This window comes from Antechinus flavipes, chromosome 1 (assembly GCF_016432865.1).
Source record: "Antechinus flavipes isolate AdamAnt ecotype Samford, QLD, Australia chromosome 1, AdamAnt_v2, whole genome shotgun sequence".
NCBI lineage: Eukaryota > Metazoa > Chordata > Mammalia > Dasyuromorphia > Dasyuridae > Antechinus > Antechinus flavipes.
The window spans coordinates 676892924-676909018 of NC_067398.1; the positions used below are offsets into that span (position 1 = coordinate 676892924).

The 16095-nt window shown below is 41.8% G+C and overlaps 1 protein-coding gene across 1 annotated transcript in view; it reads right to left on the bottom strand.

The window, feature by feature from the left end:
- Positions 1-15170, bottom strand: part of GNA11 (G protein subunit alpha 11) — a 73985-nt gene extending 58815 nt beyond the window's left edge. The window contains exon 1 of the mRNA XM_051972405.1: positions 14971-15170. Within this exon, the coding sequence (XP_051828365.1) occupies positions 14971-15106 (136 nt within the window). The 5' untranslated portion in view covers positions 15107-15170. The remainder of the gene's footprint in view (positions 1-14970) is intronic.
- Between the last annotated feature and the right edge of the window lie 925 nt (positions 15171-16095).

A 16095-nucleotide genomic window follows, 5' to 3' on the forward strand; every position in this document is an offset into this window, starting at 1 on the left:
CTCTAACCATCCCCTAACAAAATTCAAGGAAGGGCAGGTAGGTGGCACAGTGGAAAGAGCAGCTGCCCTGAAGTCAGGAGGACCTGATTTTAAATCTGACATCAGACACTTAACACTTCCTAGCTGTGTGACCCTGGGGCAAGTCACTTAACCCCAATTGCCTCAGCAAAAAAAAAAAAAAAGAAGAAGAAGAAGAAAAAAAAGAAAAGAAAAGAAAATTCAGGGAAGATAAATCCTGTCAAACAAGAATCTTAATGATAAAAACTGGTAAGTTATAAGAAAGAACCAAGTTAGGAACTCCCTGCCCTACAGATGAAATGAAAGTCAAGGGTAAAGGACCACTGATAAGCAATGTACCTCTGACCTCCATAAATCTTATCACCTAGAGCAGTCTCAGTCTGCTAAAGTTCTGGAGTTTCAGGTCTCCTTCTTATATTCCTAATGAATTCAAAAGTTCAGTCAGTTCTATACTACCCTCAAGTCTCATTTTCAGCACTTCTTATGGTTTCTGCTACTGTCAAGATACCACATTTTTAGGACTTGTCCTAATTTAACAATATTATAATCTATGATGGTGTTATTTGTTATTTGTCCTATCAATTGTGTCTGGCTCTTTATGGGGGTTGTAGGGCAAAGATACTAGATACTTTTGTCATTTCCTTCTCCAGCTATTTTACAATTGAGGAATCTGAGGCAGAGATTAAGTGATTTGCCCAAGGTCACACAGCTGCTAAGTGTTTGAGATCTGAACTCATATGTTCCTAACTTCGGACTTGGCACACCTAATTGCCCAATATACCAATCAATAATACTATCAGTTCCCAATTCAAGAGAGGAAGGCCAAAAGTTAACCAAGTCAAGCAAGGTATCATGACGTTCACTATAACATTCTATCTGGCAGTGGGCTGTAGAAGAAAATTTCTTGGCCTAAGCATCAAGAAACTTGAATTCCAAAACTACCTTTATAGCTACTGGGTTAGTCTTTTAACTAGTCTTCCTGCATCCAATCTTTTGCCCCTTCTGCAATCATCTTCTACCTGGCTTCCAAACCAATCTTCTTAAAACTAACTCTAGCCATGGAAGATACTATATGTACAGTGGAAAGAGCATTGGTCCTGAATTCAAATCACATTTCTGACATTTACTATTAGTATGACTTTGAGCAAACTAAGAGAGGGAGAAAGACAGAGATAGACACACATGAGACATAGAGAGAGAATTAAATTAGATGACAAATAAAGTCCCTTTCAACACTAGATCCATGAATATGTGATCCCAAATCTTCATTGTTTCTGTGATAAAATACAACACCCTTAATAGCCACTTAAAAGCCTTCCAAAATATGTTTAAAATGATTGTATGGTATAACTTCTATCAGATTGTTTGCTGTACTGTGGAGGGAGGAGGTAAGGGAAAGAGGGAGAAAAAAACTAGAACTCAAAATCTTACAAAATTGAATCCTGAAGTCTATCTTTGCATATAACAGGAAAAATAAAATGCTATGGAAATTTTTTTTTTTAAAGCCCTCCAAAGTCTACCTCTCACTACCTTTAAAAAAAAAAATAACAGTGCCACCTATGTTCTGACATATTCATTTTTAAAGTGCTTAAATATGATTAGGATATTTCTTTCCCATCCAGTCACCCCTTATTATAACAAAAATTTTAAAAAGATAAAAAACAGATCAGTTGAGATACTGCATAGACAATATTCCACACTCATACTCCCCCATTCTACAAGGAAGTACATTTTCAAACTTCTCTGGAGCCAAATAACAATAAATTTAGCTTTCAGTTTTGCTTCATTGTTTTCCCACTTATGTTGTAGTCATGGGACATATTGTTTTCTTGGTTCTAAGTTCACTCAGTTTACCTAAGTCTTCCTATGCTTTTCTGAATTTTTCATGTTCATAATTTCTTATAGTACCCAATCTACCCTTCTGTATCTACATTTCTAGGCAGTATAATGAACAAAATGTTGGATTGGGAGTCAGGAACACCTGAGTTCAAATTTGACCTCAGATACTTATTAGGTGTATGACTCTAGGGAGGTCACAACCTGTTTGCCTTAGTTTCCTTATCTGTACAATAGAGATCATAATACACCTATGTTTTCTCCCTGCCTCCCTTAGTACAGTCTGCTTCTTCAACTCATCCCTTAGAATCTTGAGCTTTGAATACATTAGGTTCACAGGATAAAATAGTCAGTAAACTATAGCAATCTACTGTTTGACAAACCCAAAGACCCCAGCTTTTAGGATAAGAATTCAATATTTGACAAAAGTTGCTGGGAAAAACTGGAAATTAGTATGGCAGAAATTAGGCATTGATCCAACACTTAACAAGTTAAGGTCAAAATGGATTCATGATCTAGACATAAAGAATGAGATTATAAATAAATTAGAAGAACATAGGATAGTTTACCTCTCAGACCTGTGGAGGAGGAGGAAATTTGTGACCAAAGAAGAACTAGAGATCATTATTGATCACAAAAGAGAAAATTTTGATTATATTAAATTAAAAAGGTTTTGTACAAACAAAACGAACACAAACAAGATTAGATGGGAAGCAATAAGCTGGGAAAACATTTCTACATTCAAAATTTCTGATAAAGGTCTCATTTCCAAAATATATAATTTACTCAAATTTATAAGAAACCAAGCCATTCCCCAATTGATAAATGGTCAAAGGATATGAACAGGCAATTTTTGGATGATGAAATTGAAACTATTTCTACTCATGTGAAAAGGTGCTCCAAATCATTATTGATCAGAGAAATGCAAATTAAGACAACTCTGAGATACCACTAAACACCTCTCAGATTGGCTAAGATGACAAGAAAAGATAGTAACAAATGTTGGTGAGAATGCTGGGGGGAAAGTGGGACACTGATACATTATGGGTGGAATTGTGAACAGATCCAATCATTCTGAAGAGCGATTTGGAATTATGCTCAAAAAGTTATCAAACTGTATATACTCTTTGATCCAGCAATGTTCCTACTGGATTTATATCCCAAACAGATCTTAAAGGAGGGAAAGGGACCCACATATGCAAAAATGTTTGTGGCAACCCTTTTTGTAATGGCTAGAAATTGGAAATTGAATGGATTTCCATCAATTGGAGAATGGCTGGGTAAATTGTGGTATATGAATATTATGGAATATTATAGTTCTGTAAGAAATGACCAGCAGGATGAATACAGAGAGGCTTGGAGAGACTTATATGAACTGATACTAAGTGAAATGAGCAGAACCAGGAGATCATTATACACTTCAACAACAAGATTATGCAATGATCAACTCTAATGGAAGTGGCTCTCTTCAACAATGAGAGGATTCAAACCAGTTCCAATTGTTCAGTGATGAAGAGAATCAGCTACACCCAGAGAGAGAACCATGGGAAATGAACATGGACCACAACATAGTATTTCCACTCTTTCTGTTACTGTTTGCTTGAATTTTTGTTTTCCTTCTCAGGTTTTTTCCTTTCTTTCTAAATCTGATTTTTCTTGTGCAGCAAGACAACTGTATAAATATGCATACATATATTGGATTTAACATATACTTTAACATATGGGGAGAAGGTGGGGGAAAGGAGGGAAAAAGTTGGAACAGAAGGTTTGGCAAGGGTCAATGTTTTGGGTTTTGTTTTTTTTAAATAACTTTTTATTGATAGAACTCATGCCAGGGTAATTTTTTACAGCATTATCCCTTCTGTTCCAATTTTTCCCCTCCCTCCCTCCATCCCCTCCCCCAGATGGCAAGCAGTCCTTTACATGTTGAATAGGTTACAGTATATCCTAGATACAATATATGTGTGCAGAACTGAACAGTTTTCCTGTTACACAGGGAGAATTGGATTCAGAAGGTATAAATAACCCGGGAAGAAAAACAAAAATGCAAGCAGTTTATATTCATTTAAGGGTAAATGTCGAAAAATTACCCATAAATAACTTTTGTAAATAAAAAGCTATTAAAAAAAAAATCTTGAGCTTTTTTCAATTCAGATCAGGTAGGGGTGTGTGTGTGTGTGTGTGTGTGTGTGTGTGTGTGTGTGTGTGATAAAAATCATACACATACACAGACCCATCCAGCCATGCTATGCCTTCTCTCCTTTCTTATCCTATCACCACCCTGATATAGGTCTTCAACACCTCATACTTGGACAATTACAATAGGTCTAAGATGGGTCTAACATTATACACAATTCTCTCCCCACTACAACCTATTCTTCACCAAGAGGCAGTTAAGTAGCATAGTGCATAGGAATACTAGGCCTGGAGTCACAAAAGCTTGAACTGGAATCCTACTTCAGACACTAAGTAGCCATTGCATGAACTTTAGCAAGCCATATATTTGTTTCGTTTGGTTTTGGTTAGGGAAAGAAGAGATTCCTTGCCTCAATTGCTACCTAGTTTTCATCTCTGAATGGGGGCAGCCTCAATTAAACTGAGACCTGTTGAGGACAGAGCTTAAAAAGACCAAGGTCTCCCATTGTATCCAGGCCCATCTTCAGTCATCCCGATCTAAAGCTGGCCACTGGACCCAGATGGCTCTGGAGGGGTAAGTGAGGCCGGTAACCTTGCATAGCCCTCCCTTACATATTATGGCATCATCTCCCTGATGTCAAGGAGGACAAAAGGCAAACAACAACAACATTCTTCAGGCTCCCCCAACTATTTAATGGGGATAATAACAATACCATCTACCCCAGCATTGCTAGGAGGATCAAATGAGATATTTCGCACATAGTAGGAACTTAATAACCATTTGTTCCCTTTCCCCCTTCTTCCCAAGAAGTCATCCTACTTGGTCCAGTGCTGATTAAACTTTCCCCACTTATAATCATGAATCCTTGTTTCTGGCAGCTATGTGTTCAGTACCAAGGCTGTAGTAAAGTCATGCAGTACAAACTGGGCAGTTACTGCCAGAAACACCTTGGATTCATTATGCATTTGATTTTGAATTAATTTTTGTTACATTCAAAAATCTTTTACTGCTGCCAAATTTTTCATGAACCCTGCATTCAGTTATGCAACCCTATATGGGGTGCGATCCACAGTTTAAGAAATTTTGCCCTAGTTTAATATCCCCAAACCCCAGTGGTTCCCATATCTGAAATACTCTCCTTTCTCATCTCTACTGACTGGCTTCCCTGGTCTCTTTTAAATGCCAAGTAAAATCCACTTTCTACAAGAAGTTTTTTCCAATCCCCTTAATTCTAATTCATTATTTTCAATATATTCTGTATACAGCTTGGCTATACATATTTGTTAACATGCGCTGTCTCTCATTAGACTTGGAGCTCTGTCTTTTACCTCCATATCCAAAGTACTAAAGGCACACTGCCTGGCACAAACCTTAACTATTATTATCAATATTAGTCTTTAAAGTGAGGGAGCTGTGGTATTCCTTGAAAGTTGCTTCTCTAACTACTGATTGTATAAAATATTTAGGAATCTATCTGCTAAGGGAAAATCAGAAACTTTATGAGCAAAACTACAAAACACTTTCCACACAAATTAAGTCTGATCTAACCAACTGGAAAAATATTAAATGCTCTTGGATTGGGCGAGCAAATATAATAAAGATGACAATACTACCTAAATTAATCTATTTATTTAGCGCTATACCAATCAGACTCCCAAAAAACTACTTTGATGAACTAGAAAAAATAACAACAAAGTTCATATGGAAAAACAAAAGGTCAAGAATTTCAAGGGAATTAATGAAAAAAAAAAAATCAAATGAAGGTGGCCTAGCTGTACCAGATATAAAATTATATTATAAAGCAGCAGTTACTAAAACCATCTGGTATTGGCTAAGAAATAGACTAAGAAATTGGCTAAGAAATAGTTGATCAATGGAATAGGTTAGGTTCAAAAGACAAAACAGCCAATAACTTTAATAATATAGTGTTTGACAAACCCAAAGACCCCAGTTTCTGGGATAAGAATGCACTATTTGACAAAAATTGCTGGAAAAATTGGAAATTAGTATGGCAGAAACTAGGTATTGACCCACACTTAATACCGTACACCAAGATAAGGTCAAAATGGGTTCATGACCTAGGCATAAAGAATGAGATTATAAATAAATTGGAAGAGCATAGGATTGTTTACCTCTCAGACCTGTGGAAGAGGGAGGAATTTATGACCAAAGAAGAACCAGAGATCACTATTAACCACAAAATAGAAAATTTTGATTATATCAAATTGAAAAGTTTTTGTACAAACAAAACAAATGCAGACAAGATTAGAAGGGAAGCAATAAACTGGGAAAACATCTTTACAGTCAAAGGTTCTGATAAAGGCCTCATTTCCAAAATATATAGAGAATTGACTCTAATTTATAAGAAATCAAACCATTCTCCAATTGATAAATGGTCAAAGGATATGAACAGACAATTCTCAAAGAAATTGAAACTATTTATAGACATATGAAAATATGCTCCAAATCATTATTAATCAGAGAAATGCAAAGACAACTCTGAGATACCACTACACACCTGTCAGATTGGCTAGAGTGACAGGGAAAGATAATGCGAAATGTTGGAGGGGATGTGGGAAAACAGGGACATTGATACATTGTTGGTGGAATTGTGAACACATCCAGCCATTCTGGAGAGCGATTTGGAACTATGCTCAAAAAGTTATCAAACTGTGCATACCCTTTGATCCAGCAGTGTCTCTGCTGGGCTTATACCCCAAAGAGATACTAAAGAAGGGAAAGGGACCTGTATGTGCCAAAATGTTTGTGGCAGCCCTGTTTGTAGTGGCTAGAAGCTGGAAAATGAATGGATGCCCATCAATTGGAGAATGGTTGAGTAAATTGTGGTATATGAACATTGTGGAATATTATTGTTCTGTAAGGAATGACCAGCAGGATGAATACAGAGAGGACTGGCGAGACTTACATGAACTGATGCTAAGTGAAATGAGCAAAACCAGGAGATCATTATATACCTCAACAACGATACTGTTTGAGGATGTATTCTGATGGAAGTGGATCTCTTCGATAAAGAGAACTATCAGTTTCAATTGATCAAAGATGGGCAGAAGCAGCTATACCCAAAAAAAGAACACTGAGAGATGAATATAAACTGCTTGCATTTTTATTTTTCTTCCCGGATTATTTATACCTTCTGAATTCAATTCTCCCTGTGCAACAAGAAAACTGTTCGGTTCTGCACACATATATTGTATCTAGGATATACTGCGACATATTTAACATGTAAAGGACTGCTTGCCATCTGGGGGAGGGGGTGGAGAGAGGGAGGGGAAAAATCGGGACAGAAGTGAATGCAAGGGATAATGTTGTAAAAAATTACCCTGGCATGAGTTCTATCAATAAAAAGTTATTAAAAAAAAAAAAAAGTTGCTTCTCCATGAGATCCCTTTCAATTCTAACAGTTTAATTCAGTCAGAAGCATTGTCAATAACTCCCCAAACTACTATTATAACAAACATTTACTATGTCACCACAAAGTGTAAGCTAGTGAATGGGTTCATTTTCATTGTTGTGTGTTGTGTATTGTATTTAGCAATAATAACCCTTTATATTAATTTATAAAATACCCCATACAAATTATCTCATTTAATAATCACATTAGAGAGCAAGCCTTAAGCTCCCTGTATCATAGGTGAGTTAAAGTGAGATTCAAAGAGGTAAGATTATTTTCCTAGGGACACCAGGCTAACAAACAGCAGAGAAAATTGAAGCCTCGGGCCTTCCTTCCTAACTTTCAGTCAGTGCTAAAGTGATCTTCCAGAAGTATGGATCAACCCATACCATCCTCAAATCAAACTCCATTGACTTCCATCATCCCTAGGATCAAACAGAAAACCTTCTCTTCAACTCCCACTTCACACTTCTCTCTGTGTTCTCTGATCCAGGACTCCAGCCTCCTGCTTCTCCCTCCACACAAACCTACAATTGCAGATTCCAGGCATAATCCTGTCACACCCCACCCACCCACCCAGGTGAAAATGCTTTCACTCCTCATCTCTGCCTCTAGGTAGTCAAAATCCCATTTTATACAAGATGCCTTTCCCAGTGCCCCTTCATGCCAGGGCCTTTCCTCTGAGATTACCTCCAGCTTATCTTGAATAAATTTTGTCTGTAAAGAATTTTTCATGTAGTCTTTTCCCATTCAAAAATGAGCTCTCTGAGGGCAACTGAACTGTTTTTGTCTTTCCTCTGTATATCCTGATTTTAGCACAGTGCCTGGAATACAGCAGTCCCTTTAGTAAATACTTGATGATTTAACGAAAATACAGATCTCGATTCCTAATGCAAAGCACTTTCCAGCATACCAAAGATGTTCCATAAATGTTTGAAAATTAAGATATCTTTGATAGAGTTCAAATTGAACAGATTCAGAATAGTGGATATAGGAGAAAGGATGACCAAAAGTGTGAAGGCAGGCTGACAACTCTGCTACAGAAGCTGATCACTGGGGATAGTTTAAGAGAATAGGCACTAACAAAATGTTTGTGGCAGCCCTATTTGTAGTGACTAGAAGCTGGAAAATGAAAGGATGTCCATCAATTGGAGAATGGTTGAGTAAATTGTGGTATATGAATGTTATGGAACATTATTGTTCTGTAAGGAATGACCAGCAAGATGAATACAGAGAGGACTGGCGAGATTTACATGAACTGATGCTGAGTGAAATGAGCAGAACCAGGAGATCGTTATATACCTCAACAGCGATACTGTTTGAGGATGTATTCTGATGGAAGTGGATCTCTTCAATAAAGAGAGCCTTAATTGATCAAAGATGGACAGAAGCAACTACACCCAGAGAAAGAACACTGGGAAATGAATATAAACTGCTTGCATTTTTGTTTTTCTTCCCGGGTTATTTATACCTTCTGAATCCAATTCTCCCTGTGCAACAAGAAAACTGTTCGGTTCTGCACACATATATTGTATCTAGGATATACTGCAACCCATTCAACATGTAAAGGACTGCTTGCCATCTGGGGGAAGGGGTGGAGGGAGGGAGGGGAAAAATCAGAACAGAAGTGAATGCAAGGGATAATGCTGTAAAAAATTACCCTGGCATGCGTTCTATCAATAAAAAGTTATTAATAAAAAAAAGAGAGAGAGAGAGAATAGGCACTAAAAGACCATCCTGCTTAGAGGTAATTCATAGAAAAGGAAAAAGAACCCCTCATAAGGAAAAGGAACACATAAGTGAATACTTACAAGAAACAACACATGAGATTTTACAAACATATTCAAAAATGGCACTACATTAAGGCTCAGTTTTAGATTTCTGCTAAAGGTACTACACCCAGCTTATCCCAAAGAGATTTTAAAGAAGAGAAAGGGACCCGCATGTGCAAGAATGTTTGTGGCAACCCTCTTTGTAGTGGCCAGAAACTGGAAACTGAGTGGATGCCCATCAATTGGAGAATGGCTGAATAAATTGTGGTATATGAATGTTATGGAACAATAGTTCTGTAAGAAATGACCAGCAGGATGATTTCAGAAAGGCCTGGAGAGACTTACATGAACTGATGCTGAGTGAAATGAGCAGGACCAGGACATCATTATATACTTCAACAATAATACTATATGATAATCAATTCCGATGGACATGGCCACCTTCCACAATGAAATGAACCAAATCAGTTCCAATAGAGCAGTAATGAATTGAACCAGCTACACCCAGCGAAAGAACCTGGGAGATGACTATGAACTACTACATAGAATTCCCAATCCCTCTATTTTTGTCCACCTGAACTTTTGATTTCCCTCACAAGCTAATTGTATACTATTTCAAAGTCCGATTCTTTTTGTACAGCAAAATATCTGTATGAACATGTATACATATATTGTATTTAATTTATACTTTAACATTTTTAACATGTATTGGTCAACCTGCCATCTGGGAGAGGAGGTGGGGAAGGAGGGGAAAAGTTGGAACAAAAAGTTTTGCAATTGTCAATACTGAAAAATTATCCATGCATATCTTGTAAATAAAAAGCTATAATAAAAAAAATCTTTAAATTATTGGTATAAATGTCAGCTCAAATATTTTAAATAAAAATTTTGGGGGAAAAAAAGGTACTACACCCAGGTTTCAAACCTCAGTGATCTAGATTCTTCCCTCCCCCACCCCAGCCGTTAAGAGGCTGTCAAGTCTACCTTTCCAATACATACTTTTATCCATTCACCCCTTTCTATGCACACAGCTACCAATCTAATTCAAGCACTCATCACTTCCCAGCCTCCATACTGATTTTTCTGACTCAAATATTTCCCTTCTCCAATCCATTCTCAATGATTATTTCTAAAGCACAGGTAACAGAATCACAGAATCTGAGGGCTGGAAGGGAAGTTCAGTGGGCACCTTATCCATTTCTAGCACATGGGTTGGAATTCCTTGCATTTCATGTCACCTTCCTGATTGTCATGGTCCTCTTAGAAAACAAAGACAAATTACAACCACAAGATGGGAAAGGATACACAAAGTGCTCATCCAGGCCCCCTACTCAAGAAGCTCCAATGACTTCTATTTTTGCCTTTTTTTAAAATACAAATTTTTCTATTTGGCCTTTGAAAGATCTTCATCACCTGGTCCCAGTTTAGCTTCCTAAGCTTAATATATCACCATCCTTCAAACCCTTTATATTCCAGTCAAATTGGCTTGCCTGCTCTTCCCCATACTCCCTTTGCATGTGCTAACCCCCTCCATTCCGGAAATCTGTTCCCTATTCATCATCATCTCTTAAAATCCAGCTTTCTTCAAAACTCAGGTTAGGTACTATCTTCTGTAGGAAGCCTGTTCTGATTCAACCCAGTAGCTAATTCTCTCTCCCAGGAAAATTAAATATATTTTGTTTTTAATTTTCTAAGTGTTTTTTCTGTCCCCAAACAGAAGGGAAGCTGCCTGACAACAAAGTTTCCTTCACACCCAGTTCATTCCCCACCCCCGGCCACCAAGCTTTATATCCTCAGCATTTAGCATAGTGCCTGTAATACAGAAGGGGTTTAATAAATCTAAGATTGAACTGAACTTTATATGAATTGAACTGAATTTCGGTCACTCTACCACAGCTATCATTCCCTGATTTTTATGCACATCTAATTGCATTTGAAATTCAAGAGAAAATAAACCTTTCTGTATAAATTATAGAAGCCCCCAAATGAGCCCTATGGAGGCCCCACCACCAAGAAAATTTATTTCATTGTGCACTGTTCCAAATATCCAGCACTAGAAATGGTAAATTAAAAGTCTTTTCAGTACTGCTGGTGATACTGGTCTCTTATGGAGAACAGCTACACCACAAAAATCAGAAAATGAAACCTTTTGTGGTTAAATATCGAGTGGCACACACTTCCTCACGTGCTCACCGCAAAAACCACCCCAGAGCAAGAAAAGTAAACGCAAAGAATAGGCCCAGAGCTCCAAAGAGCTTGGATAATTCACGGAAATTAATTCTAGGGCTGGGTCACAGCACTCTGACTTTTGAATAAGAACTCAAAGCAACATTCTGAAATGCCCTGCTATAATATACAAATTGATACAGGTAAATAACGATTCTCTGGCTAGGAGTTTCAAACTGAGAATTGTATTTTAAATGACAATGGGAAGGGAAAAAATAATCATTTCAGCTAATTAGCCTGTAAGCCCCAGAATACAGGGGAAAAAACCAAAGCGTTTTCAGAGTGTTTTGCTAATAAGTTTAATAGTCTGTTTTCCTATTCCAACTACCAATGGGTAAAAGTAAGTAAGAAAAAAATGATTTACCTAAAAATGAAGACAGTCACTCAGAAAGTAGCTTATATACACTTCCTTCACTTACTGTGACTACAATGACAGAAGAGGATTACTTTGGTAAAATACTCACGAGCTGGAAAAAGAAGAGTATGTCTTCTTTTGCAGAAGGCAATAGTCCCACTATTATATGGACACCCTTCCTATTAAGCCAACCACACCCAATACAGAAATTCATTTTTTTGTTTTTTTTTTTTTTTAGTATTCAGGAGGAACCTGGGGAAGTTGTGCAGAAAATCAAGAAGACTAACTCTAATACTTCATTTAATGATCAAACGTTTACATGAACTCATTTAGCATTTCTTAACACTAGTAGAAACCTAGAAACAGCATTCCTTATCTATGGAATACCAATGATAAGTTCATAATGATCAGTTACATAAAAATATAATCAAGTTATAAAATAGTGAATCAGTAACAATGACAATGAGGTGTTTTTATCTTTCATCAATCATTTCTGGAAAGGGGTAGAAGGGTATACAGTAAAAGTACTGGTATTAGAATACTGGATTCAAGTCCTAATTTTGAAAATGACCACTCTATGCATCCTTACCTATGAGTCTCAGATTTCTCATTTAGAAAATAGAAATAGTTTTTATATTACCAGAGCAGCTAGATGGTGCAGTGCATAGAGTGCTGACACTGGAATCGGGAAGATTCCTCTTACTATTTTTGTGACCCTCAACATGTCACTTCAACTGATTTGCCTTAGTTTCCTCATCTGTAAAATGAGCTGGCAAAGGAAATGGCAAACCACTCCAGTGTCTGCCAAAAAAAAACTCCAAATAGGGTCACCAAGACTTGGATGCAACTAAAATATGAGAGCTGAATTTGTAATTACTTATCTCAATGTTGATGTACACTTTGTAAGCTATAAAGCAAGCACTCCATACAGATGGACCCTCAAACCCTAAACAGCTACACAGGAAATAATTAAAGCTCATATTTATATACAGGTTTCATGGCATGGTAGAGAGAGAGGGGGGCGGTCTTGAATCCAGGAAGAGCTGGGTTCAAGTTTCACTTCTAACGGAGACTGGCTGTATGACCCTGGACATAACTTCTCGGGTGCTAGGCAACTCTAACAGAGAAGTCCCTAATGTGAATTGATAGAGGAAGTTTCCTAACCAGGGAATTCTCATACCAACAAAAACCACAAACCCAGTCTTTCTCTTCCATATGGTGATTTCCATATATCATCTCCTTTGATCACCTAGACCAAGAAGTGTGGCAGGCAGTTAGTTGCACATTGAGTACAATGATGGGAAAGCCCCGAAATCAAATGCAGCCTCAAACACTAACTAGTTGGATGACCTACAAGTCCCTTAAATCTATATGCCTCAGTTTCCTCATCTGTAAAATCTCGATAATAATAGCACTAAATTCCTAGGCTATTGGGAGGATTACATAATAGTTAGTAAAGTGCTTAGCACAGTGCCCAGCACATAGCACACACTATCCAAATTTTGACAGTTTGAGAGTGACCCATTCCCCAGCAGAAGAAAATGAGGCTCAAAGAAGCTAAGCAATTCACCCTTTCTCACACAATTAGTAGGATCTTCTGATTCTAAATCCAATGTTCTGGGGGGTAACTCCCTTTGAACCCAGTCTATGGCTTTATGTTGCATTCATCTGTTGCACTTTGTTGCACAATTTATCCTAACTTTTACAACTAACCTAATGCATTTCTATAATCCTTTTTCTCTCAAGAATAGAGTTGAAATTGAACAGCAAAACGATTTCCATTTACCACTAATGCAGCCACGGGGGAGGGGGGCACGGAAAAAAGTAGCAGCTCTACGATCCTGACCAGCCACTCGGCTTAGAAGATGAAATGAAGGAGCTACGCTACTGGAAATGAGGAGCAAGATAGAATAATTGGAAGACATCGGCGTTGAAACACCAATCCTGAAATGCTGCCATTAGCTTTTTAAATGGACCCTAAATGTTTCACTTTGGGGGGGAGGGGCGGCGGGGGAGCCCCCCAAAATGGAAAGGTTGGTCCCCATACCCAGGAAGGGGCACTGCTGGCTACATTCAACTCCAAAGAGACGCCACGGTGAGCTCCACTTACTTACTGAATGAAGCCCTTTAGCTTTTCTAGGAGGCTCTTCAAGTCAAATGTAGCCCCGCCAAGGCTGCAAAAAGGAGTGACTGACCTGCATCCTTGAACCCGACTTCCATTTTAAACCCCAAGTGCATGCCAGAGACACCACTAAGTTCATACAAAACCGCACGCCTCACACTTCCTCAGTCTCACCGGAACCTGACTGGTGCATTATTCCGAGAGCAGCAACTCCCGGCGTCTCCCTTTCCCGGGGCTCCCAAATTGCCCCTCACTGACAGCCATTCCGTGTTTCCTTCCAGATCCGTGGCCCCGAGGAAACCCACGTCCCCCAGAAGCCTCCTCATCCACCCGAGGGAGTTCCTCCCCGCCTAAACAGATCGGTTCCCTCACACAGTTGGGAAGAGTCTATGGGTGGGGGATGGGGAGAGAGGGGGTGGAGTGCGGGGAAGGGGCTTGCTCGGCGCGGGCTCCCGTCTAGCACCAGGGACAGGGGAGGCTCCCAGCTCCCACACGGCCTGCCCTAAGGGTCTCTTGCAGTCCCCGGTGGCCAGGTATTCATCCTCCGGCCTCTCTCCGAAGGTCGGCTCCCTCACACCACCCTGGAGACACTTCCCTAGGTCACCCTAGGTCGCCCTGGGCCACAGGGGCCAGATTTTTTGGAAAGATGAGACTGCCTCGGAGACGGAATATCCTGATTCTGGCCCGTCGGACTCGTCTCCAACATTCCCAGAATGTGATTAAGGGGTGGGGGGCGCTGCTTCGCCCGAACGCATCCCGGGGGAGGGGGTTAAATCCTTCAGCCCGCCCTTATTTTCACTGACAACAAGTCCCGAGCAGGTGGAGAAGCCCAGGTACCAGCAACAGGTGTGCCCTTGGGGAGGGGGAGGGGGGGAGAGGGGGCCCACGGTCTCCTCTAGAGCCCGGGATGGCGCGGGGCACACGAGGGGCTTGGGGAGTTCTCGGAGAGAGGGAAAGAGGCTCCGGGGCAGAGGCAAGGCCCCGGCCGGACTTGGGGCCCAGGCGCGGGGGATCGATGGCCGGAGGAGGTGGGCAAGGGCCTTGCCTGCCGGGTGGGGAAACTGAGGCAGGGAGGGGCCGGGCGGGGCTCACCGAGGAGAAGCAGCTTGAGCTCCCGCCGGGCGTCCCGCTTGTCCCGCCGCAGCTGCTTCTCGATCTCGGCGTTGATCCGCTTAGATTCCTTCACCTCGTCGCTGAGGCAACACGCCATCATGGACTCCAGAGTCATCGTCCCGAGGCCCGCGGGGCCGCCCCCGCCGCCGGCGGCGCCCCCCGCCTCACCGAGCCCGAGCCCGGGGCCTGGGCCTGAGCCGGGGCCTGGCCTGGCCGGGCCCCGCCGCCGCCAACGCCGCCGCCGCCGCCGCGGCTGCCTCAGTCCGAGCCGGAGAGGGGGGACCCTGCGCCGCTTCAGCCGGGAGCCCTACGGCCTCCGCCGCCGCCGCCTCAGGCCGAGCGCCGCCGCTGCCGCCGCCGCCTCAGGCCAGCCGAAGTCCCCTCCCTCCCCCCCTCCCCGGACGCCGTCCCCTCAGCGGCCACCGTCCTCCTCCCCCCTTCCTCAGGCCAACCGCCGCCGCCGCCGAGACCGAGCGACCAGGGCCGGACAACCTAACCCCGCGGCGCTGAAAACAACCTCGTCGCGAACGGGCAGGCACTGCGGCCAATGGGAAGCCGGTGGCGCCCCCCTAACAGCCGGGCAGGGGGCGGGACTTCGGCGGGAGGTGACCACTGGGGCGGGGCGCTGATAGCGGCCTCGGTAGTGGCAGCCGCTGCGGCAGCGGCGCGCGGGAGGAGAAGGGAGGGGCTGGGAAAGAGAAGGGAGGGAAGGAAGAGGTAGGGAACGGCCCGTGAGCGAGGCGGGCAGGCGCGTTTGGTTGCGCCTCAGCAAGGAGGGGAAGGGGCAGCGCGCAGGCCAGAGCTCCCGGGGCGTGGCCGCTCAGGATTGTGGGAATGTGGAGGACTCGCCTGCCGCTGCCTCGGCCTGGGGGGGTGGGGTACAAGGGGAACTTATGGGGAGGGCTTTGGGAAGTGCGTGCCGACCCGAGCCCCGCAAGGATGAACGCGTTCCGCCATTTCCGCTTGCGGCGCGCTGGGGAGGGTCCGAGTAGCGGGGAGCTGGGCATTTATTTTACAGATGGGGAGACTGAGGTCCGACCATGGAGGGGCTAGTGCCCCTGGCTGGCTGTATGACCTTGGACAAGGAGTCCCCTCGGTGTGAGC